At 36.7% G+C, this 27,130-nt stretch overlaps 1 protein-coding gene across 13 annotated transcripts in view; it reads left to right on the forward strand.

The window, feature by feature from the left end:
• HDAC9 (histone deacetylase 9) overlaps positions 1–27,130 on the forward strand; it is a 457,012-nt gene that overhangs the window by 409,366 nt on the left and 20,516 nt on the right. For all 13 annotated transcript variants that reach the window (XM_015618303.1, XM_015618309.1, XM_019005657.2 and 10 more), the window contains 2 exons: positions 17,703–17,836; positions 26,767–26,851. In XM_015618303.1, the coding sequence (XP_015473789.1) occupies positions 17,703–17,836; positions 26,767–26,851 (219 nt within the window). The remainder of the gene's footprint in view (positions 1–17,702; positions 17,837–26,766; positions 26,852–27,130) is intronic.

Genomic DNA, 27,130 nt, shown 5'->3' on the forward strand with positions numbered 1-27,130 from the left:
AAAGAAAAGAAAAGAAAAGAAAAGAAAAGAAAAGAAAAGAAAAGAAAAGAAAAGAAAAGAAAAGAAAAGAAAAGAAAAGAAAAGAAAAGAAAAGGAGAGGAGAATATTAAAATCTAGAGCATAAAAAGAGTTTCTTTCATTCAGACAAAATAAGATTTTCCTCATTGTAACTTTCATTAAATATCTAAAAGTAAGGAAAAGTAAGAAAGATACTACTCATATGCATTTTTTGTACAAAATTTTCGAAAATACTTTTAAATTATTCACCTTCTTTTTATTATATTGGAAGAAAATTTTGTACATTATTTTGATGGAACTGTCCATCTTGTACCATTATTGCATAACTGCTTTAGCATGGTGTACACTGACCACCAGAACTTGTCAGACCTAAACTCATTATTTTTAAGAGAAAAAATAGAAAAAAATCTTCTGTTCCAAGGTGGGATATATACTTCAGGCAGAAACTGAGAGAATATATTTAGTTCAGTAAACAGTCAGCACTGTTCTAGATATATTTCAGCTGAAAGACAATAGCAGTCTTTTGGCTTTGGCTGACTACTGACAATTAGAGCATCATAAACCAGATGTCAAACATTATGTCTTGAGTAACTTTTTTCTTCAAAATTTGCCAATCCCTCTTGTCATCATGGCTCAACTACCTAATTTAGTCTATTGGATAACACTGTCTGTGCTCAGTACCTGATTTGATTTTATTTAGACAAGTGAAAGAAAGAGTATCTGTTAAATATATTGATTTGCACTGAATGTTTCTTTAGCTTTTAAGAAAACCGATGCGCAGTTAGTAGACTCAGAAATAAACATAGAATGAAAAAAATGTTCAGATAAAAGGCATCTCATTACTACAGGAATATTCCCTGACCAATTTTATTATAATTATATCACTATGTCTCTGAACTGTTCCTTCTGTGTCAGTTTCAGCTCAGTGACTTTTACCACTTACTGCCTTTGGGAGATTGATCTGGGGAGATTTCATTCTTGAAGCATGTGCTTTGAGATTTGATTTTCATTTGCTTCAGTTTATCTCTCTAAAGTAGGTAATAATTTCCCTTTTTCAATATCTCATTCTTGAAGCAATATAATTATTTATGGTAGCACTGTTTACAGATACGTCAACTGCTAATCTGAAAGAAAGGGCTTGAGAGCGGCAAATTAATTCATGATGCAGGAGGACATTTTTCAGTGTTTCAGCCTTGGAAATCCCAGGTGTGAGGATAGGAAGGCTGGATATCACACATCTGAGCTAGAATGATTCTTTTGACCAGCTGGTTTAACTTCCAAAGCACCAGAACAAATGGTCAAATTCCCTTCTTTTTCTGATATCTAAAAACCATCCTGGTAAATGCATACCACTTACCAAGTTTTTGTCATGTTATTAGCAGAGAAGTGCCAGTATATTCAAGGGAAGAGGACACTGAACTAAAATGGTGTTAGGAGAGATTGAAGTACTGAGCAGGGCTTTAAAGAGCAGATGATTTATGTCTTAGACAAAGAAAGCAAGGTGAACACTGGGTTGGTAGGATAGCAAATATTTTGAGTCAGATGTGTAGTCTGGGGAGTTATTACTGGGTTTAATGGAAGAAATTTGGCATAGAAATTCTCTGTGTGCATAAAATTATTATCAACTTTTATGAATCAGGAAATGATACTAGACATTCATAGATTAATAAGCTCTAAAGATAAGAATATTATTATTATGACACACTAATATGACTATATGTAGTGCAAGCAGGGCAAACATTATTTCTATGTAATTTCCATGGTTTCTGTATAAAAATACCCCTGTTAGCTTGAAATCTGAATGATTATTAAAAATATATTACAATATTATTATACAGAAAATACTTTATAAATAATTTCCCAGTAAGTAAGTATATAATTAGTATACTAATATTGTATGATAGTATTAATATTATAACTCAAATAATACAAGGATTTAAAAGTAGGTCTCCATAACCTACAAAATCTCTGTCAAGAGTAATTTTTATTGAGGCAATAATGGAACCATAGATTACTTATCTAAAATGCATTCATCTTTAATTTCATATTTACCTGAGAAGCTTTTCACTGAGTATACTGCATTCACAATGCATGACCTCAGCAGATGCAAGCATATTTTGTCTGCCTGCGTGTCTTTTGGTCTTTTGGAGACATAAATGAGCTTCCTCTCTCAAATTTTGGCTTTCTGGACATTAAACATCTGATTAAGTCCAGATTTGTCCGTGACAGGCAGTAAGAGAGGTGTTTAATTCCAAGAAAACCATCTTATCAGAAAACTGCTGCAGCAGATCTTACTGGGGATATTCCTCTCTTCCTACTGAGTAGTAAATAGGCTGAAGGAGTAGCAGAGGCAAGACAGCTAACTTTTCCTTACTTATAGATAGGGAAGAACCTTGACAAATTCTAAAATCAAGTGGTTTTTCCCATCGAGTTTCAATATGTAGAAAGGTCTTAAATTGAATATGAAATTAAATGAAATGATAAATGAGACTTCTTTTAATACAGATCAAGTTGCTAAAATGGGTAGTTAAAGTCCCTAAAGATAAAATGAACTGCAGAATCTTCAATATTAAGAAAGACTTTTAAACAAGTTGTTCCCGTAGATTTTCAGAGTGGTACTGTGGAACTCAGAGGTGTCTTTGCAGTAAGCTTACCTCTACACTTCACTGCGAAAATCCATTTTGACATAAATTCAGCGGTCAGAGTTGATGATAGGAAATTCTGTTGGTTTTATTATTTGCACACATGAATGATCTGTAATATAAAAGAAACTTTCAGCTCAGATGCAGTTGTCATTTCAATGTTAGCAGTAAGCAGTAGTTTAGAAGGGGTGCAGATATGGGTATGAGATGCTGAAGGTGAGGGAAGAGATACAGTGAGTGAGGAAATCCCCAGCAAACTCCCAACACGCTGGTGTTAAGCTTTCTTGAAGTCCAGCTGCCTTGCCAGCTCCTGCTTCTCCAGCTCTTTCAGCTATCATAAATACCCTGCACATACTCTTCTACACATACAGATTGGTAATGTGCACACATATATTTGGGCTGACAATTAAGAATTATGGCAGGAGGGTTAATAGTCTTCAAATCTCTGGGCACCTTCAGGACTTGGTCCATCTAGAAATTGTTTTGTGGGTAAACTGCAATTAAAATCCTTCTTAGCAGCACCTGGTGTTGGTAGATTTAGATGACGCTACTAATGCACTAAATTTTTCCAAGGAATAGAAGACCCTAAGGAGGAGAAAGACCATAAAGCCAGTTGTGGTGTTTTTGTTGTTTCAACAGTTTGGTCTTTGAGCTGAAAGGGAGAGAAAAAAAAACAGGAAGAAGCTGGCCACAGAACAAATAAATATGGCATTGGCTCATATTCATTACAACACATTGGATAAAAATGAACAATGGCAACTATCAGCTTTCATGCACTTCCTTGGAAAAAAACTGTGTTGTGTAACTTGGCCAAAAAGACAATGACATGTACCACTGCACATATACAGCCCAGAAGGGGAGTCAAACGAGCACCAGAAGAAAATAGCTGTTTTATTTGGAGGTCCTGTTTACTCGGAATATTCATTACTTTCATCAAAAAATAACAGTTTAACATATCACTTGCACAGTTTCTACTCTTTCGGTTTTCATAAGAATTCCAATAAACTCATTTTGCTACTGAATGGGAAAGATATTAGAAAGATTCAGAGACTTGGGGGGATAGAAAGGAGAAAAGAAAGGTCAACACAGAAGAAAAGGCTTAGATGAAAGTATGTCAGAGCAAAGCTTCCCATGAAAGATTATTGAGAATAAAGCTTTTTTTTTTTTTTAAACAGACATAAAAAACAATATATAAATCAAGAGCACAAAAGCCCTGTTTTATGATTTTTTTTTCTGGTGCTGTTTAATTTTTTTATATCTTTTTTTTGCCATTGTTAAAAAACAGCCAAAACTTCAAAGGCATGCTGCATGTGTTCTAAATCAAGACTTCAGTGCTGATGTACGACAGCAGAAAAATTAAAACTAAATAAATGTGCTGTCTAAACGACCATATTTCTCAAAAAAATTACTTTAAAGGCTTTAAAAAATTAGAATTATTGATTGATCTTACTTTACCAACCATAATGTTTTCACCAGAGTAAAGGACAAAATATTATATTAAAAAGAGAGAAAGAAAAAAGAGTGTTGTCTGAACATATCTGGACACCTGTATTTGGCTGTCTTGCAGTTTTTTCAGAGAGGCAAGGGGGAAAATGAAACTTTCCAGTGATTTGTCAGATAGTTGGTATGAACTGCATAATTTTTCATTTATTCACTGTTTTCTGGAAGGCTCCTTTACAGGCAGGGTAAATCGATAAAAACAAGGCAGTGTATCTGTGAAGGAAAGAATAGCATTTCTGCTCTGTCACATAAAAATGGTTGTAGAACGGATGTGTTCTCATGAAAAATAGTTTGTGCAAGTTCTTTACTATTTTCTTTTCAAAATATGAACTTTTTCACATGTTGAGTTACCATTCCATTTTAATTAACTTTGTGTAGGATCTTGCTGCTTTCTCTTCAAAATAGCATGTCTGACTCTAAAGGTGTCTGGCCACAGCACACCCATTAAATCTGCTTGCAAAAAGAATTGCATGACTGGGGTCTTTGTGGCGTCCCTTTTCCTCTGGCCTCCACTTTTACAATGGCCATTTGCTGTTCTTCCACTAAGTCATCTTGATTTGTATTGACTCACTTGTTTTATCAGGTTACAAAAGGGGCAAGTGGCCCAGGCAAATAGGAATGTAAATGCTGTTCTCTTTCATAAACATTTCTTTTACTTCTAGGACTCATTTTTCCCATCCCTGCTAGTGTTCTTTTTCCAGTTCTTATTAAGAAATAGTCACTGGCTCTAATTTATGTTCTTATTTAAATCCGAGGAGTGGTATTGCTTTGCAAAGGTTCCTGGGTATTTATGTGACCAAGAGAACTGGTTATTTACTAGTTATCATTAATCCCTACTCTGTTCTGTTCAGTTGCTTCAGTTACACCTTAAGAGAGCAGATATTATAGGATGTCATTTTATGATCACTTCTAAGAAATAGATAATTAAGTTTAGGAAGTCAAAGTATTCAGTGTGCTGGGATTCTCTAAGCTGAGCAGAATGTCTGGCAAATACTAGCATATGTTTACAAACAGTGTTACAAACATGAAACAGGGCTAAAGTACCTGACCTATTCATTTACTACTACTTTGAGAAGTTGTAATATTGCATAAAAGATTGACCATACTTAGATGTAATCTAAGGACAAGGATCATATCCTAGGGAGTTCGAGGTATTCTGGGCTGCCCCAGCTTTAAGTACCTGGCCCTGGTATCTCAATTAAAAACAATTAATTAATCTCAATTAATTAATCAAATTGTTAGTGGTGCCTCCAGAGGCTGACTCAAGAGTTCCAGAGCTCTCCAGGAGAGGCTAACCCTGAAAGAATCTCTTGGGTTAACTGCAGATTTTTTGATATATACTAAGTGCTAAAGTTGCCTCTCCCACATGCGGAATTTGGTGTTTGCCAAAATTCATCTTGGAGCCGGTTACTTTGAGATTTTTAATGAGCTCTGCACATATAGATAACACATTTTTATTTTTGATAAATTTTATAATAAAGGCTTTAGAGTGTTTCATCAAGTAAAGGGTTCATCACTGTTTCCATATAGATGTCACCTAGAACACATGTATGGAAGTGATATGTGTGCTTTTCATATTGAACTTTTCAAGATGTGACCTGAAATTTTGTTTATAGAAAAAATAAATATCAAGAATTTAAGACACTGCACAGTTATACTGGGAACAAGTAGAAGTTACATTTATGTTGTCTATGTTTCTGCTTCTGCCTTTTTCTTGAAGAGGTTCTTAGAATTTTTTATTAGTGTCAGTCATTTGATGACTGACAAGGGAATACTCTTGGACTGGCAAAGTGTCACTACCTTTCCCTATAATATTCTCTGCTGTCCAATGAACTGCTAAAACCTGTCATTTCTCTTCTCCCCATTTCATTCCTAATTAAGATAGCATCAGCACATAAAATCAAATAAATGAAAAATTAAAATCTGGAACCACTGAAAGTAGCATCAGTAGAGACTCTTTCCAGAATAAGTTTTCCAGTTTGGCACAAACATTTATCCATATGTAGGATGAATGAGTTGTTCACTTCAGTCTTGCCTGAAATTGTTTACACACCCTTTCTTTGCAACAGTAAATCTAGAAATTGCCTAGAAAAACTGTGCACAAAGGAACATTATTTGGGTTGTAAGGTCAATTGCTCTGAAGTTAGACTAAGAGAGATTTATGATTGCTTGCACAATGAACCCCTTTTGCATATGCTGTAAGATAGAGATGTTAATTAAATGAACATCTACTATTCTGGACCTTTGCTTTTCTCTGCATTGAGAGGGCCAAGTTCAGGCTTTAACTATAAGCCACCAGTAAATGCTAACTTTGTCATTTCTGCCTAAAGCTAAAAACTATAGGAAGTAAATGTTTCTCTACCCCTCCTCTGTATATCACTTTGGGTTTTTTTTTTCCAATAATTAAAAGCAACCTTAAAACTCAACAAGTTCTGTGGCTGATAAAAAAAGGCAGTGATACCCTAAATTTCTTGTTTCCTAATCTTAATTTCACAGTAAATTAAAAAGTTTTTATTTTTCTGTCTTTCAGTGTGTAACATCATCTATCATGTCACTTAGGCATTGCATCTGCCATGAAAAGACACAGCTAGAAATTTTAGCCAAACTCAGATGTAAATATTAACTTGCTTGCATTGTATAGTAGTCCCACAGAACAGGTAATAGTCATGTCAAAGCAAATTTCTCTCAAGCATTTCCAGACATAGTGAGAGTACAGGAAGATCCAGTACAGAATGTGCAAGAAGTAAAAAACTGTAGCCTGAAGGGGTCATAAGGATTATTCCTGCCTGTTTCTTGGGTATCTGAAACAGGATAGGAAGAAAAAAAAAATGTTTTTTTACAACCTTCTCTGCCTGCAACCACACACCTGCTCAATCACACCTGTACCAGCCCTGCTGGCTGCATGTGTTGGATTTCACACCTTTTGAATAGGCAACATCCAGATCTTGCTCTTATTTGTATAGATTTTAGCACTAAAGGAATATTTTTTTTTATTAATAGCTATCACTACCAAAAATCACCTTAAGTTTGGAAATTATGTTTTTGTTTACCTACATGCAAGAACTTGTGTTGAGACATGTTTCCTACTGAGATCTGAGCATTCAGTCCTTGCAAGTGTTATAATAAATGCAAAGTTTTACTGCTTGAGTTCACATTGGGTAGAAAGAAAAAAAAAAAAATTTGTTGTTATCCTTGTTAAAAAGACTTCCAGGCCATCTTTGAGCTATTCCAGGTTGAACTAGGTCTATGCCAAGGCTCATCAGCTTGAGACGGAGTTATACATCTCCTGGGAAAGAGATAGAAGCCACCTTTTCCATTGCTACAAAGGATTTGTATTTATGGAAAGGTAGTTTGAGTTTATTTGTGATGACCCATTAGAAAGATATATAAGTAGCTGAAAGGTTAGAAGGAGCAACTACTATTGGTTCCTCATGTCCAGATGAGTTCAGGAAACTTTTGCATTCACTTAAAATTTCTCTTCTGGTTGATAAAATGTGAGTCTCCAAATATGCATTTGAGCTTTAATGTGTATTTCGTTCAAATTTCTAAATTTATTTTTCTATGCTTAAGAGAAGAAAATTGTCTCCGTTTAATAGGCCAAGTTTTGCTCACAGTTCCAGAAATATAAATCCATTGCATCCATTGGATTACTTCAAATTTTGTCTCTGTGACATGGTATGTATGGTAGTATGTCTGAATAAATGACAAGTGACGTGATTGCTCCTAGGGAGACCAGCCTGTTGTCAAGTACCTGATTATTTAAATGTTTTCATTGCTTTGAGTGTTATCACAAACACTTTAGCTCACACACACAAACCCAGCACTGTGCCAGCTGTCTGTGTTTAGACCTCTTTTTCTTTACCAAATTATGCTGAGGAATCCAGAGTTTACTGCAGCCAAAAGCTGAGTGATTTCCATTTTAATATTACTGGGCCACTGTCTCACCTTTCTTTGCAAATAAAGGATACAAAAGTATATCCCTGGGGGAAAATTCAGAAATGTTCTGCATCCCCTTGTAGAAGTAAGGTCATAAACTTACTCTGCTCTCTTTACTTTCTGACCTTTCCTGGTGGTTATAAGAAAATCTGTTTCCTTGGCAGTGTTTAGTTTCTTACATTAATTTTTTTCTTGCTCATCCTTCTGTGCCTTTATTGTCTATTAGTCACAAGTATATTTATTTGTCCTCTTATTTAATAAGTCTCTTTTATTAACAAACAAGCCCTTTTATCCTTTTCCCAATTATCTTGTGTCCCTTTTTGTCTTTCATCTTTATCTCTCATGAGTAATTAATATTACTAATTAATTAATTCCCCCCGACATAAATTTTAGCACTAAAATCTAGGTAAAAACTGTGAGAAGATGCTAAAAACTTTGGTCCATGGCAATTTATTTTATGGAATTAAATCAGCACTCTGGCCAAAACTGAGAATGACTAAAAAGTTTATCCTCTGCTGGAGAGACCACTTCATGCCCTAATGAGTGGAACTGTTCTGAATTGGAGATTTTCCCCTGTTTATCTGTATTTATTTTTAGTGAGGCAGTTGAATGCCTTTCTTGTCTAGGATTTCTAAGTGGCTTTACTGTAAAGGTTAGATAATTTTTGCCCAAACTCTCAGCTCCTGTGGCTCTTCAGCTTTCATCAGAGCAAAGAGTAAATGCGATCCTGATGTTGCAATTTGATATACCTTATTTGCTAGAGATTCTAGAGCCACTAGAGACCTTTGAGCCACTGCAGCAGGTTATTTTACTTCTAGCTGTTAAAACTCTGGAGGGAGAAACAGTAGCTGTTCTGGTAGTAGATTTTCAGTGTCTCCAGCTAAAAAAGCTGATGTACTGTTTTCCCTTGAAGAAGTAGCTGTTGCTGCTCAAGAAACAGTGTCTCAATGTGGAATGAATGGTTTTTGCCCTGTTGTGAACTTCCCATTTTTAAGGAGAATGACTAAGATGACTGCTGCAGCTGCAACAACATCTGGAGTCCTCAAATTACCTTGACACTAGTCAGTTGGATTTAGGTCTCAGTGTAGCACAGAAATACCATTGTTTGTCTTGATGTTTCTATTGTTCAATGAAGATTACCATTTATTTTAGGTTTTCCAGCTTCCCTTAATACTGCTGTCATGCTATAGTAACTGTAAAGGTAGTGGTAATTTGCTTATATATGTATCCTGCAGATCAGGAATGATCTGCTTCTCTCTCTGAGAAAATCCAGGAGCAGTACTCCTTGACTGCTCAGCCACCTGAAGGCATCTTTCACCCATGTCACCTTACTGTCATTGTTTTAACTTTCTCTAGAAAAGGTAGAAACTTTCTCTAGAAAAGAAAAGGTAGAGTGAGTAAAGAACTGAGTAAACCACTCAGTTCTTCACTGAGTAAAGAACTCCATAAGGCTTCTGAACCACTAATTCTCAAGCAGTAATTGGTGGGTCACCATTTGGCTGCAGAGTCTCACAGAAAGTTTCAGGTAACTGTATGTTGGAAGACTGGAAAGACAGGGATGAGATATTCAAAAATCTAAGAAAATATTTTATTCCGATATGTATTTCTTGGGGGATTTGGGGGTGGGGGGAGGGGTGGGTAGGTAGTAAGAGGGGTAGTGTGGTAGTGTGGTGTTCAGTGAAAGAGACCTGAAAATAAAAATGTCTTCTACATATTTCTACCTGTTGTACATGAGAACAGTGACATCAGTCCTGCTTCACCTGAAGTCCATGCAGCTCTGCCACCTTTTCTGTGCTCCCAGGTGAAGGCTCCTGCAAACTCTGCTGTATAATAACATGACTGACAAGGTTCTGACATAACTTTGCTATTCATGGAGAAGGCTGGATAGTCACCTGTGTCATTCAGATGGTAGCTGCAGTTGCTTTTAAAATTCCACCATTTCAAGGCATCTGTGTGTCCTTTTAATAGTATGAAAAGGTACATAAGGGCTGTTGTCTGGGTTGAAATCACATCCTTAATTCTTTCATGTTTTTGTAATCGAACAACATAATAGAAAGTTGCTCAATGTATTTTACTTGGAAATTGCAATTAAACAGAAGACTGTAAGGAGTCAGACCCCATACCTAGTTTCAATACCATTTCCTCTAGCGAGTTTTACACATTACCTTTTCAATAAGTGGTGACAGGCACTGCATTTCTGGGTGATTATAACATGTGTCAGGTGGGGTTAACAGGCACAGGGCCAGAGGGAAAGTGAATAACTATATGAGATGTACAGTAATCCCTTAGAAACGCAGTGCCTTATTCCCTTCAGATTTTATAAAATGATGTTTATTAAACAATGTGATCCAAATCCTGAGGGGCACTAGATCTCTGATACTTATACTGAGTTCACCAGGAAACTTGTTGCCAAATTGCTCAGGAAATAGAGTGTTTACTTCAAGTCTATCCACCTACAAGCACCTCTCCCTGATATGCTTATTGAATGTATGTTGCTAGGCTTGGAATGATGAATGGTCCACATCTGGAGGCTAGCTCTTCAGATAATGGTATATGCTGATTAACACTGGCTGAGGAACAAGCTCTTAATTTAATCTGATATGTTGATGTGGTGGGGTCAGTAAATGACTGAAAATAAAGTGAGAGCCTTAATTGTATGCTCTGAGAAACTGTATAAGTTGGAAAGATCCTTTAGTCCATGTTGATTTTCTTGGCAGAATATATTAGACCATCTTCAGAAAATGGCAGTCAGTTCTTAGCTTCTGAGTGATGGGGTTTAAATCAGATCCTTTGTGTTAGCCTCCTGGGTCAATTCAGCATTAACTGACTTGGCTTTTCATCAGTTAGAAAAAGAAATAAGGCTAGATCTTCCCATTGGATTGTTTTCAGTTATAACTCAGTGCCCACATTTCAGCTATTCATGTTTAACAGCAGAAACTTTGCCCCACATATTTTAAAAATGTGTCAAGTTGATTTTATAGGCAGTAGCATTATAATAAACTTCTCCAAACTTAATCAAGCTTACTGATTTATTTGGATAGTCAATAGTAGTATCTGATTTTCATTCCAGTGTGGATTAGAAACAAATTCCTCATACTTTGAATTATTTTTTTATCAGATGTCTTGTTTTTTAGCCAACCCCTTACTGAGTCTAGACTCAGATTTGGAGATATAATCATCTCTAACTTGTAACATCAGATGCATATATTGTATATCAGTTTAATCAGGCAACTTGATCAGATTTGGAAGAAGTTGTTATGATAACAGCAATACCACATTCTCTATCAGCTTGGCAGATCCCACAGTATGTGGGACAGATTTCCATGGATAATTATTAGTCTGATTATTCTATCTCTACAGAATTGCTTTAGAGGTTTTCAGTCTCTAGGAAAAAAAGAAAAAAGAAAAAGCTCTCCAAACTACATGGAGAATCCCCCCACCTCACAGATGAAGCAACAGCCTTTTTCAGAGAGATCTGAATCCAAGACTCTGAAATACTTACTACCTTCCTATATGAAGTCCTACAGCTTCTCTCTTCTGACTTCTGCTTTCTGATGCAGAACATCTACTTGTTCTTGAAAAAACAGGGAAGATCTCTGTTGGACAGATCATCTTGCATCCTGTTTGGCTTCATTTAGTGGAGGATTTTCTAAATAGGAAGCAAAATAAAAAAAAGAGAGGAAGGATAGCAGGACAGTGAAGAAATTATTATGTGGGCCAGCTGTAAGATGGGGCAGACATTAAGGAAATGTAAGGAAATGGAGAAAAAAGGAAGGCACAGAGCAAAGAGCTAATAAGAACAGGGCTAAAAATGTCCCGCCTGATTTGGGAATATACAAAGGTTCCTGCTTTGACTTTGGCAGCTGAAATTTGTGGTTGAATATTTTCCCTCTGAATTCACATAACGGCACTTTAACAGTTCTAAAAGCTTCATAATTGTTTTGTACATTACCATGACCTTTCCTGGAAGGTGCAGAATCCCTAAAACTTGATAATGCAAGTTACAAAAGAAATGCTGTCCTTTTATTTTTTACCATTAATTAATTGGAAGAAAAGTTTGGGGGAGTGTTCTTCCTCCAAATATTTTCTATGAGGAACATTTTGTCTGTGGTCAGTGCTGCCTTGTGTGGTGAAGGGGTAAAAGTTCCTCCCTCCTGAAGGACTAAGCAAATGCGATGGACTGTATGACACACTTGGATACATCCACATCTCAAGTGAGTTGAAAACACCATCTTAATGAGCATTACAAGGTTGATTCTTCCTATAGCAAGACAAGTTTGCAATATTTGACTTTCAAAGAGGTATCCTATATATCCGTAAATATACATTAAGAGAGATTTAATAAGTTATGTTCAGTTTAACAGCTAAAGAGCAGCTAATTATGAAAAACATATTACCGTAGACCTAACAGGCATGCAATAAAAACATTGATTCCATAAATTGTTATTCCATAAGAATGTGTTCCTGAGACTATTGGTATTTATTTAACATACAATTACTGTCTAATTTAATATAAATTAAAAGCCTGCTTGAGACATGTAATTTGAAGTGTTACTGAGCCTCCTTCTCCCACATTAAAAGCAAGAAATCAGCAGCTAATGCCTGGAGGCCAAATGTACCATTTAAATTCAGGTACCTCAACACTAACATTTGTAATTTCAGCCATTTGGAAAATGTTTTTCATAAGAATGTATTTGGCGTTAAAAACTCCTTTTCCCCCTCACTCAAGGCCACATCCTGCCAACTGAGTCAAGTCTCTGACTTCATCCAGATGAAGTTTTGATTGAATAAAAGGTTGTGAATTAAGAGCTGAGAATAAAATATGTTCTCTTATCATAGAACACAAGCTTTGTAAAATGTCCCAGCCCCTGCTAGTGCTGGAAGGGTAAATCATCATTTGACTCCTGTATGGACATATTTATTTAGGACACGTAGCCTGGTGACTCAGGAAGTTATGTAAAAACTGACCCAGTTAATTTTAGATGCTATTGTTGGAAGAATATCAATGAAAATTAATCAAATAGTCACGAAGGAGCCACAGGGAAGGAGCACGGAACACTGGTGGGTAGAATTTTGGCAGCGATCATCGCAACAGTTTTAATGAGAGGAAAACACATTGTCAAGTAAATTAGAGAGTAATGACATGATTAAATGGTAAATAATAGTTAAATACATGCTTGGAGGTCCAGGACAGAGACTGTGGAGGTTTTGTGTTTTGCATGTATTCCTCTCCAGGCTGCTCTGAGTATCCAGAGGAGCTCACCAGAGCTCTGCCTGTAATTTAGGGTTGGGTTTTAGCTTTTAAGACACTGGAGCCAAAAGAGCTGTTGGGGCCCTGCTGTTGAGGCTGAAAAAGCTGATGCTTTCTCCGTAACTCTAAAGCTTCTCCAACCTTTCGGTTGTTGACGTGTCCTTGTTCTTTCACCAGCCGTCTCCAATGAGCAAGGGCCAGCACCACGGCTTTGTTCAGCTTGCCATCACCCAAAAAATGACTGTGCAGGAGACATCTGCTCTCCTTATGCACAGTGTGGGGGAGGGAAGGAGTCTCTCTTCTGCTGAGGCAGGTTTAGTCCCCACTAACTGGGTGTTTTCACATTTGCTGGCAAGCAAATTGAGTTGCATATATGACTGTTTATGCAAACAAGGAGTGCTGCGGTGCTGGCTGAGAGTTCACCCCATCCATATGGTTCTTTTCCCTGTCCGCTGAGGAAAGGATTCAAAAAGAATAACGTTCACAAGTTGTCTTCATTCTCAAGGGCTTCTTTTGCAAAATGAGAGGTTGGCCATGTGAACTCTGACTGGTTAGCTTTACTTCAACCATGTGTAACACAGCACATGGTTGTGTAGTGAGCCTGTCAGACGGGAACTGAGCTGGATAAGAGGTCTCTTACCTGCCTTCTTTTGCCGCTGTCCATTTCAGGTTATCAGACTGAGGATACCTCAAAAACAACAAAAGAAAACTGAAATAGCTCTGAATTCTCTTTTTATTGGATTTTTATACATTTTTTGGGTTTTCAGTAAGTCCATGTAGATGCTCCACTGACTTTAGACAAATGAGGCTTCAGAAACTCACCTGTGTCATTCCTTGCTGCTTAGCAGAACTAAAAAGAGTGTGGGGTGAGCTTATCTGTTACAATTAGAAAAAAAAACCCCAAGATCCTTACAGGGGCATCAGTGCATCAGTCCACTAAACGATTAATTACTTCCTTAGATGGTAATTCGAGCGATCAGCACACTCAATAACAGACTGACAGCTTGCTCATTAGTTTAATAGAATAATAATTTTCTCTTTCCATCTTCCTACACTAGAATAATTTCTTACAAAATCTGAGTATTATACCTACTCCAATAATAGTACTGCAGGAGGGGAAAAGGTATAATTAAAAATTACACATTATGTTTTTGTCTTGAAATTTTGTATTTTTACTTCAAAGTAAACTGGCAAATTAGAGCTCATATACAGCTTATCTCTCCAATGCATAGCATGGTTTTTAATGGTTACAGCCTTAATCTAGTCTTCTCTGCTTTGATGCACATTGTGCACTCCTGGGGTTTTTTTGTGAAGAGAATATAAAACACTTGGGGAGTAGGAATTTCAGAATTACTTAGTAGTGTTTTGTTTCTTGTGTAAATCAAAGGTTAATCATAATATTTAATAGGATGATAGCAAATGAATATTAAATGCTTTTGCAAGTTCTGCCCAGTTTACCCAAATGTTGGATCTGTTGATGAAGCAAGTACTTACAATATTTAAATTACAGAAATTATGAAAATGATAGTTGGCAGAAAAACGTCCTTACAATTTTCTGGCACGCTGCATGAGCTTAATTTGAAAAAAAAAAATGCTGCATGCAAAATCACTGAGCACATTTACAAGATTTCAGAAGGTACAGTAGAAGGGCCAAGAACTGCATCTGATTTCTAGATATTCATGTGAGTTGGAAGGCCCAGGATTCAAAATGCTTCTCTGACTCCTTTCTCACCTGAAGTTGGCCAGTGCTTGATCTTCTTACATCAGGGGAGATGATGGATTCTTTTAATGGTGCTTGTTACTATTTTCTTCTTGTTTTCATTAATTATTTGGCATGAGCTACAGCCCATCTTAAAACTATTACTTGAATGGGATTCCTTTCTTTCCATTTTCTTACTTCTGCACTCCAGGGGATTTCCTTGAGGAAGCTAACATCTTTCCTAGGTTGCTGCAGTGACACGGGATCCAAGTTTCTTTGTTAAGAATTTCCATAACTCATTCAGTCACTGGCACTGTTGGTGCTGTTGACTAAAGTTAGTTGTTCACTTTCTAGCAAAACACCTTTACTTTCTCAGAGTAGTTATACTGAAGAAAAGCCCCAACATGTTAATCTGGGTTGGAAACAGTTTATCCTGTTACCGTGACCTCTGGAAAGAACAGAGCTTTCTGTGTAGATCATTGTATTCTGATTCAGTCAGGGGTGATTATTATAGCATTGATACAAGGAAAATTATCAGGAAACCAAGCAGACAAACTAATATTGTAACAATGATGATGGGTTATATTATGTATGGTTGCCTAAATGATGAAAAGGCATAGTAAGAGTCTTTGCATTTATTGCCCTACAAACCTCAGAAGGTTATAATGTGGAGATAAGCAATATTTGCAGTCAAACAGAATTCTCCAATGTGCAGGGTAAATGTGGTAGAGCTTCCCATTCACAGAATCTGTATAACACAAAGGATAATGTCAATTTAAAAGTGCTATTGGATTCCTCACGCACTGAAAGGGTGAATTATAGATATGGGGATCCTGCACCTGTTGATCCTTCTTAATTTCCTGTAAATGAAACAGGAATGTAGAAGTCTTTGACTCAATTTACACTATTGGCATTCTCTTCTTATGGACCCAAAGGGCTCATATGTAAGATGCAGACAGAAATGATTTCTGTAGGTAAAAGACAGCAGAAATTGGCTAAAGATCAAAGGTTACCCTCATTCCATTGCTTCCTTCACTTTTATTATGCTGTCTAAATTTGGTCTTTTGTAGAGAGGAGAGGGAGAGGAGGTTGTTGGGGTTTTTTTTGGTTGGATTTTTTTTTTTCACGAGGGAAGGTTGAGTTTAAGGAGAGTTTACAGTTTAATTTTTATTCACCCCTTTATGTAATATGAACCACAGTGTAGTTACTTTGTTAGAATCAAAACTGGTACTTTCAAGATACAGAAGATTGGGAAGTGGCTCAAGGAAACAGTATTTCACTTCAAGTGTTTCTATGACAATTTATATGTTAAGTGGCAAGTAGAGGAGTTTTTATTTTGGGGTTTTCATGTCTGTACTAATCCAGATTTGATATAATTAAAGTTCCTATTTCAGTAACAGTTGGACATGTGCTTAACAAAGATGTTCATTTGAGATCCTAAAATTAAGACAGAGCTAAACATGAGTTTAGAAAATTTCCCTTGGAAAATATACATGCAATTTCCAGAGATTTAATTTTTGGTGGTCTTCTTCAGTGGAAAATAATAAAAAGAGTCTGATTTTCCTGTCTTTTTAGAACTCCAGGGTTTAGCAGGTACCTTCTAATGGTTTATTGAAAGAAAGGAAATGCACTGAAATGAGTAATGATGACCATCAATGGAGCAACTAGTACAGATCAAGTGGAAAAGTTGTGATGTTTATTTAACATCAATAGTTTCAAATCTTTATTTATCATTTCTCACTTGAAAGAGATTAAACAAAAACAATAGCTGTCCTAGGAAACTACCACAAAAATTCTTCCAAAAATCTTCACTCCAAATTGACATATTTCATGCAATTTTTCTTGTCATTAAAAATGTAATAAATTAACTTTACTTGAATCACAGATGAAAACTTTGTGGTAATGTCTGTGTAGTTATAGATCACCACAGAAAATGAAGTACCATCATTTTTGGCTATGGTGCAGTAGAATACTGTTGGTCAGGAGTGAGTGATACTGGTAGAGATAGTTAGGAAGTTCTAGACAGTTTCAGCTTATACCAAAACCTTGAATTAAAATTGTTAGTGCTGCTTCTAAAAACACTTCAAGATGGGGCTAAGAGGTAACATATGTTTCCACTATCTCTCCGTCCATGATTTTATATTATTCTTAAACCTCAAATATAAAGGAAGAAGTAATTTTTAAATAAAAAACCCTTCATCATCCCATTTGGAAAGCACAATTATTTTTAATTCTAGCACCATAGTTTAACTACAGATATTATTTGTCATATCAACGCCATAAGTGACCAGGGTTATGTCATATCTCTCTAAATAACATGGCTGTGTGTCACATTGATATGCAAATAGAAGAGAATCCAGGGTGATAATAGTTAACAAAGGTAAGAAGAGAAACATCCTCGTGTTTCAACTAATCTCCAGCAATGAGGGATCAGCATGAGGGACATTATCTCACATGTGCCTCATAAAAAATTCCATATACTAACTCCAAATCATCTCGTGTGGGCCATGGTCGGAAACAGGATACCAGACTAAGTATATCCTATGCTCCCTGTACAGTATTCCAGAGCTTTCTACATTCTCATGCAGCAGATGTGAAACATGCCTGCAGTGCCTGTTCTGCTTTAATTATTTGCACTCCTGTATTTGAATGCCAGGTTTTGGTCACCTAACCAAGCAGCTGCTGAAGCTGGCGGATGGCCGTGTGGTGCTGGCACTGGAGGGAGGACATGACCTTACTGCCATCTGTGACGCCTCTGAAGCCTGTATAAACGCCCTTCTAGGAAATGAGGTAAAACATATAACAGGTAGAGAGAATGAGCCAAGTTTGACGAAGCTGCTGTCTTTGGTATTCTTTTAGTAACTACGGTGTCAGTCCTTTTTTCGTTTGGTATAAAAACCATGGAATTTGAATATGTCTTAGAATTGAAAAGACTTGGTTTGCATAAATGCCTCTAAATTAGATGATTATAAAAATTCTTTAGTGCATGCCTAATTTATTCCCAGTTCTGAGTAATATTTCAAACTTCCAAATTGCTTTTAGTGATGTGCTGAATATCAGACTTGGCATCACTGGCAGTCATTGGTGCGCATATCATGTACTAGGACTGGACCTTTTAGCCATCTATCATAGAAAAAGAATGTCTTTTTCAAGGTAACTGGTAATCTCAGAGACTGGATATTGTAAAGGAATGTATTTTGCAGTATTTTGACACTTCACTTCTGAAATATTATTAATAAGAATGTGTGCAAGATTAAAAAAAATTATAAATGAAGATTCAGGTTGATCTGTATGCATCTGAAATGGAGAGAGTCATAAAACACTGTGTATGTTAACAACATTTGAGAGGAGACTATAAGACTAAGTAAATATGAGTATGTGCTATTTATGTATACAAATGCAATATAAAGATGCCTATTAGTGAAAATTTTTCTGCTATCCATTAAAAAATATCTTTTCTCCTATAAACACAGTGAGAAGGAAAAAAAAATTGCTGAAGGTGCAGCCAAAATAATTTATGAAGGGACAAAAGCCTTTACCATAAATTGTGAATTTTGCAAGATCTTGTTATAAAAGTGGAGTGTGCTACTTTGTTTCCCCCTCAGGGGAAGTCTTAATAGCTATATAATCTCTCCAATCAAATGTGTTAGTGCCAAATTGCAGGCTAGTCTGCCAGGTCCCTTCCACTTCAAGGCTTCCTACCTATGTGAATAAGGTGAAGTAACGTGTCTTCTGATGGATGTTGGGTAGAAGAATTTTCTAAGTGTTCTTTTAAACCTTTGCTTTTCATCTTTATGACACATCAACAATGCTTATTATTTCTTTACATTATACATACAATGAATAAAGTGATAGCTTTTTCAAAAATATTCTCAGAAATGTAAAACAGATACCAGAAAAAAAAGAGAAGGTTTTCAATGGGTTTTATCTACTGTCACCTTTGATAAACTCCAGAAGGAAAGTTTTCCAGTGTGGTGGTATACGCTACTAAAAAAGCTGCTCAGCTCAGTGTTAGTTCTTTTATTTAGGTACTGAAATATGGAATACATAACCCAGCTTGAGGCATTTGAGAATCTTAGTGAATGCAGCATTGCCTTCCTGATCAGCTGCCATTCCAGGGCACTCTCATTGATATTTCTGTTGTCATCTTCCCTGTGATAGCATTACAACACCAGTGGCTTTTCATAGCATTTCTAAACCCATTCCCTGAAGTTTGCATCCTTGTGGGACTAATGTGAATGGTTCTATGCTGACAGTGTGATGTATCCTCCTCTGTGTCGGCGCCTGGGTCCCTCTCTCCAGTTATGACCATTTGGTGGTGCTGCCCCATTTATGGAAACTGCCTTATTTTGTTTTATCACTGTATCAAACCCAACTACTATTTCTGCTATCACTGAATGAGGATGGGTAAAAAAACCCCCATGCAGTCCTTTTTAATTTGCTTGTAAAAGAACATGGTCCTTAATAACTTGAAACATCTCAGGCAATAAGCAATCTTCTCATGTCCTTTTGCTAAAAGCACCGTCTTCTGGGACGTGCATCAAGTGGTTTGGTGCAGCAGAATTTCAAAGATGAAATATGCTGTGGCTGTGAAGAAAAGTACTCCAGAGAGGATGTTGCTACCAAGAGCACCACAAGAAACCAACATGGGCTTAAAAGAATAAGTAAAGGTGTTGCCAAGGAGCAGACACTAACGAGAAAGTCTGATGCCTAGTTAGCAGTCAGAAACAGACTTATGGCAATATGCATCACATCACCCACAGCACATATATACACTGCTTGATTTCAGCATACTGTTCATGAACTTGCACAGCAAACTCCAAGCGTGTTCTGCCAAGGATGGAATTTTTTTTTTCTTTAAACAACTAATTACTGTAATTTGAGGATGCATTCTTCTCTGAATGAAATTCTTTACAGGTGATTAATAGGATAATTATAACTTATTATCTGCCTTTCACTTTTACAAATAGTGGTATATGCTGCACCCCTAGTTTAAAAACATTGGCAAGATTAACTTCAGTTCTAAACACTACACATGTATTTGAACTTAAATTAGAAAGGTTGGAAAAGGCTTTTGTGAGGTACCCTGCAGTTTGTCAGATGTATTTATTCATGTGCTGAGGATTAGAATTCATAAACATTTTGCAGAGCTTTTTGAAAACTTTTTCTTTTCTTTTGTTGTTTTTGGCCAGGACTTTTCAATACAGAAATTCACTGCTTCGTGTGTCCTATTACCAACAGAATAACATTTTAAAAAAAATTCTAAAACTAGCCACAACTTAAAACTTTCACCTTTCAGGAAGTGCTGGTCTGATATGTTACCTAAGAGCTAACATTAAATTTGCAAGTGCAAAATGCCTTCTTTTCTTAGTTTCTCTCAGAGAATCAAAAAGGAAAACAGTTGACCTCCAAAACAGATATTTTAATTTATACATGACTTATAATTTAGCGATTTGTTTAGTCAGATAACATCTTACTCTTCTCTTAGAAAAAAGTAAGTGAAGACACTAGGAAAATAATACTCTATCAAATTAATCTTTTTAAAATAATTTGAGCATGGAAGGAATGGTATAAGTAACTGAGAATTTTGAGGAGATCCATACCATTTCTGACAGCAGCTGGAAGGAAGGCAAGACAATGTATGGTATCTGAAATGGCTCTGTTTGGATTGTGAATACCTTCTTAAATAATAAACAAACTAAAAAGGAAGCTATAGAATTAAGGATAAATTGTATAAAGATATTTTTTTAATTAGAAAGTTTACATGTAAAATTACTTTTAAAATATTTTGATATCTTAGGTTTTTCTCTCCGTGCTTCTGTTTACAAGCAAAAAGTTTCCATGTCACTTTGAGAAAAATCCATTTGACCATTTGCAGACTTAATTAGAAGCACTGTAGGTTATCTCCTTGGAAGGAAATCTTCCTAAGAGGTGAGAAGAGATTAAGCAGCTGGGTTCCCTTGAAATCCAAAATGCAAACATGGAAAAACCTTTTGGAAGGTGAAAAGGCAAGATGACCATCAGTTGCCTTAAAATATCTCTGAATTTTCTCAATGTGATTTGAGAACTGGTCTGTTAAAAGAGCATCTGTCAAAACAAAGGAAAAGATGGATTCAGATAATTCCAAAAGATTAATTGCTTTTAAGCCTTTCTAAGATTATGATATCTATGCTGAAAATTAAATTATTTCACTTATTATGACAGTCTTTAAAAGATTCTACAGTTTTTTACACATTGATTATATGGATTTAAAACCTCATTTTTAAAGTGTATATAGATATATATATTACTTCAGTTAAGAAAACCAGTGAATATTAAGATTTGCATTTTATTCCAAGAAGTCTGTGAAAATTGGGTTAAATATTGAGATTTTCCCCCAAAATCTTCATTGTGGAGTATGGATATTCCACCTTATTTTGCCCATCCTAGCTTAGGTACTATGAAAAGCTCCGCTATGACTTTTGGTCCCTGGTGGTGGTGAGCAATGCTGCTCTAGATATGTAAGGGTACATGTTCTGCTTTCTTTCCTCCACATTATTTTTGAAGAGGAACTATGTGGGTTTAAAAAATCCTTGGACATGGGCTTTCCTTGATTCAAGTATGCTAAATCCTACATTTTATTTCCAACATAGCTGCACTCATCCTGCAGCCAGAAAGATTAGGGAAGTATTCTTTCAAGCACAAATCTCTTTGACTCAAAACCTAAGGATTCAGCTCTTCCTTCATCCCATCCCTTTTAAAGCTGCCAGGTGTGATATCTCCACAGGACACTGAAGTCACTCTGACATCATGGTCCCTCTGATCTGCCTGCAGGTTTGGGCAGTGGCTCTTAGCTCCCCGTGGCACAGCAGTTTTCTGTGGTCTGTAACAAGTGATAATGAGTCACAGATGGGGTCATGCTCTTCTTTGCACAGAGGAAGCAGGAGGAGTGCAGTCCGCAGTGTCTCTGCCCAGCGGGACCCTGCAGCGAAGGCGCAGAGAAGATGCACGTCTGCTCTCATTGACTGTGGCGGCCAAGGCTGAATTTGGCCCTAAGTGTAAAAACATTTTTAAGTGACTAAATTTAACATCTTCTAGTAAATACTCTTCTGGCTTAAATTTCAGTCTGAAGCAGAATATGACAAAACATTGTGATTGGTTGGCTCCCAAGCGTGCTTGAAAACTTACACCGGACAATTTTCTTGCAGAGTGTGAAGTATGTGCTTCTTTCTCACAATCTGTTGAGCTGGCATTTAGGAGGGGATGGTAATTTAAGTGGAAAGCTTGTACTCTGCAGCTTTCCTGCTGATGATGAAAAGTTGGCATTTTCTCCTTTGTGGAATTCAGTGTCAATCTGGGTCTGCTCGCCAGCTAGGCAGTGAGCTCTGCCAATAGGGCATTAAAAGGGTTTATTTACCAGAACAGGTAAGCATTTCTCTCTCCAAAATGGAAATATTCATGGAAGTGAATATGGCCTGAGATCAATTTTAAATTGCATGGTAAACTTGCTCACAATCTCACATCCTCGTTGTTAATCTGACTCTAATACTAGAAAATAATTAACACCGAGTCTAAACCACCTGTCAACTGCTGCTTGCAGAGTCTAGAAATAGAGATTTGGATGGGATAGGAAGCTGGAGGAATGTGTGTGCCAGAGGTCAGCACGGTGACATCAAAGTTCCCAAGGTGGGCAGTGCTACTCAGGAAGTGGCTTGGCCAAGGAAAAGAATATTCTGATTCCAAAATTACATAATTCCAAGGTATCGCTTGGTTTTCAGGGAGTGGCAAGTGCTAATGACCTTAATGGCCCTTTGTGTCTTTGAACTTATTCCCTGATGAAATCTGATTTGTTTATTTACTGCATTGTAACCCTTGATCACAAAAATACCTGCCTGAAATGCTCATACATAAGCAAGCAAAGAGTGCAGAAACTCTGAGAAAATTTCTTATAAGAACACATAATATAAGACTTGTGAGATCTTTGAACTTACTCTTCTATAATCATAGGCAACATTAAGAGACACAAAGCTCAGTCTTTATGCTGATGGGTTTTTTACATAGTGTAACCAAGAAAGGGGTGGTTGTAATTTTTCCCTCTGCAGCCCTGGCAACCTTGAGGAGCCTGCTTGCCTCCTCCCCTTCCTCTGCTTCTGGCAGACTCTCCATCCTCTTTACCTTCTGCTTCCACTTGCCTCGTTTGTCAGTAATCTCTAACTGCACTCTGCAACATTCTTCAGTGAAGCTGATCTTGGTACTTTAAAACACGACAGTGATAAAGACAACATGGATATTGCTAGAATTTTCAGCTCAATACTCACTTTTGTAGTTTCAGATTCTCTCCACGTTCCCAAGGATCAATTCAGATCCCTTTCTGGGCACATGAAATTTCCATCATTAATTCCTTCTTCAAACATTTGTTGATATGCCTCTGGCAGATTTTGGCATACCAAGTGATTTTTTTTTTCCATTTACATTGTTTTTCCTATTTTGAAAATGATTAGTGGACTCATTTTCTACATTAATCTTCTACTTAGGACACAAAAGCCCAATTCAGCCATGTAAAAGCTTTGAAAATGTGACCCTTTGTGTCTGGTCCAAACTGTCTCTCCAGTGGTTTGGTTATTTCTGCAGACTTGAACTGTTCTGAACAATTTCTTTCCTGATGGTGTATTTCCAGTGCTCCTTTCAGCTTCTTTTCTGTTAGCCTCCAGATTTAATAGACTTCATGATCTGAATGCCAGCAAGTGTAGGAGGGAAGGTGATGGTGCCATGTATGCCAGGTGTAGAGTAATTTCTTTTGTTCAGAACTCAGTATAACTGCTGATATTTTCCAGGGACACTTCTGTGTCTATACAGTTGTATGCAAAGAGTGGATAACTGCCAGAAAAATCCTCCTTTTGAATGCAGACAGTCTCATTTCAAAGGATATAGAAATAGCTGCCATAACCCACTGGCTTTATTTCTGCAGTGATTTCTTAATGGAACCTCATTTTGGGCTATGCAGGATATATGATGTAGTGAACTCACTTGTGGAGCCTGATAAAATTTCCCTGATATGAAAGAGGGTCCAAGGTCTGTTGGGCTGTACTTAAGAATGAGGAGACAGAAAGGCTTAGGAACCTGCCTCAGCCAAGCTTGGGATGTAAAATAAATTTTTTAGGAAAAAAAGGAGCTAAGAAAATGATCAAACATGCCCATTATACTCTCATCACCTACAACTGTTAGTAGTGCTAACAGATGGAGTAATGATTGGGATAGGTGTTGGATGTTTTACCCTTTTTCTTCTTTTTAGGATTTATCAGTTTATGCTGATTTCTAAAAACATATCTGTCATTTCTAAATATTCACCTGATATGTCTACATATTCAAATGCAGCCTACTTTTTTTTTTTTTTAAATCTGTACTGATAAATAAAGAGGTGGTTTTGATATATTAGAGAAAATCAAATATTTTGTGTTTTGGCTCTTGCAAAAATGCAACTTTAAGGAGGGCAACAAAATATCCACCTTTTAATATAAAATCTCCTCTAACTGTCTCTACATCGGTTCTTGCCATCTTAATAATTAGTACAAAGGATCTGCATATAATTAGTACAAAAGGTCTGCCTAAAGAACCTTATTCTTAAAGGGCAAACCAAGACACAGCTCTCACGCACTGCAGTCTGGCAATTCCATACCTTTTACTATTATTCCTGCTGCTATGGCCTGGAGCTCCAGGCTCTGTTTCAGGGAAGTGAATTGGTCATCAAATCCTTAGGAATTAGGAACTGATGAAACAGAACCTTAAACTCTTACTCTTTGGTGCCCCTTATGCATTCCTGCACCCAGCATGACCAAACAGAACTTCAGGGTTTTCTATTCTTCCTGGCCAAATGATAGATTACTTCGAAAAGAAAATGACTAGTGATAAAGCAAATGCTATTTATCTGCATAACTCAAGCTGTGGATTATTAAGGTTATTACATGGATCATTGTTCTAAAATCTATAAAGCTTGATATGTTTGTTGGCATTTTTGTAAAAATGCAGTTTCCCCCCAGGCACCTGAAGGAGTTACCAAATAGATCCACCTATGAAGATGATAAAGTAGATGGGGTTCAAGGATTGCAAAGTGTTTGAAATATTATTTGCATTGTAACTGCTGTCTTTGTGCTAATCCACCATACCTACAGGTTAGGAACAGTCTTTGTTTGCACTTTGGCCTCTTTGCTAACCAAGTAGCACTGGGACCCAGTCAGGTCCAACCAGAACTTCTCTGCGCAGTTGATCACTGAGCAGAATGGACTGATTTATGCTATTTGAAAACAAAACATAGCGCTATTGTTTCTAGCCAGAAGAAAATCTTCCAGCTGCAGTCCCATATGGGCTTCTAAGGAAATAATGACATGAACAGCCCTATTCATTTTAGTAACCAAGACTCCAAAGGACTGGTGATATTTGCAAAGTCTTTATCGCTGACAGACATTCACTGCTGATTGTAGTGGCAGGATCCCAGAAGTTTTGGGATTTGTAGCTGAGCTTGCTTAAAATAGCACCACCGAGGGAGTATCCACACTGCAGTTACTTCCCACTATGTATGCTTGGATCAAAGTTGATTTTATCTAGCTGGTGAGTAGTGATGCAGCGGTAGCAACCTGGAGGACAGTATATGATGGCTACTGAGCTATTAACTTCACAAAGGAAGCTCCTTGGGTGGGCTTCCCAAGTTTAAAATAGATGCAGGCAGACTTAAGAAAGGAGTTTTGTCTGCAGTACAGATGTCTCCTGTCAATGGTGGTTGAACTTCCTTAGCTTTAGACAGGAGAGATTGGTGTTGAGATAGCTCTTTTTTGTCCACCTTGACACAGTTGCTACTCCTCGGGACGCAAGCCATGGCAATTTATGTGGGGAAGCAGAAAAACTTCATGGTTCTTCACCTAGTTCAAGGAGAATATAGCTATTACAGTGCAAGGAGAAACATTTAGCCCAATCAATTTTTTACCCTTTTTTTCCTAGGAGAAAATGTGTGGAGGGTGGACAAAAAGGCACATGTGGATGACATTCAAAATACAGTTTACTTTTTATATTTATCCATTGCAGAGCAAAAATAACTATGCAGTAACTGAACACTTCTTTCTGCTAGTGCAGGCCTACTCAAAGAATACTCCATTAACATTAGGAAATTAAAATGCAGCTGATTCTGTAAAAAACATACTTAGGGAAATTTACTGCTAATCTGCATAACCATTTTTTTACTTACTACTTTATTTGAAGTTAATGTTAAGCTAGTAAAAGCAGCTGTGTTTTATGTTTTCCCCTATAAACCTTAAAATGTATTAAGATGGTTAGATGAAATAACATCAGAAAAATAAAGATAATAGAGTGCACACTTTGGTTCCAGTGCAGCTTCAGCAAGGTTTTGTTTGGAGTGCCCAGCTGCATATACAGACGCAGTGGAATTTGGTTTGTGAGGAACCTACAAAAATTACACAAATAACTAGCATTTTTTAATGAATAATACACAGACATGCACCTGCTTCAGAGACTCCATAGATTAGTCTTGCAGCCAATAGAAAAGCCCCTTGGAATTCAATTACATGGCTGGAAAACAGAAAACAAAATCATGACTATACATTTAGAACTGATACCAGCAACATATTAACCAGTTCTTGGGCTGAGTTTTTCCTGAGGATTAGATTGTTTCAGTTTGTTTTATGTCCCTGTGGCTTATTGACTATTTATATTATTCTATTCTATTCTTTCAGCTGGAACCTCTCCCGGAAGATATTGTGCACCAAATTCCCAATATGAATGCAATAGCTTCTTTAAAAAAGACCACTGAAATTCAAAGTATGTTTCTCAGTTTCAGTTGGTGGGATAATGGGCTTGGGGTTATTTTTTATTATTAATTAATGTCATAGACATTATTGTTTCAGAGAAAAGAGTGGGAAAATGTTTTATGTGTAAATTCATATGGTGTGTCTAATATATCTATATCTATCTATCTATATGTATATGTATATGATTTATTTTTCTTCAATATTTCTTTCTGTCTGCCAAGTATTTAGCCTTGAAAAAGTAACCCATTAAAATTATTTAAACATTTCTGATTCCTTGAATATTCCCAAA

This window comes from Parus major, chromosome 2, assembly GCF_001522545.3.
Source record: "Parus major isolate Abel chromosome 2, Parus_major1.1, whole genome shotgun sequence".
Classification (NCBI taxonomy): Eukaryota; Metazoa; Chordata; class Aves; order Passeriformes; family Paridae; genus Parus; species Parus major.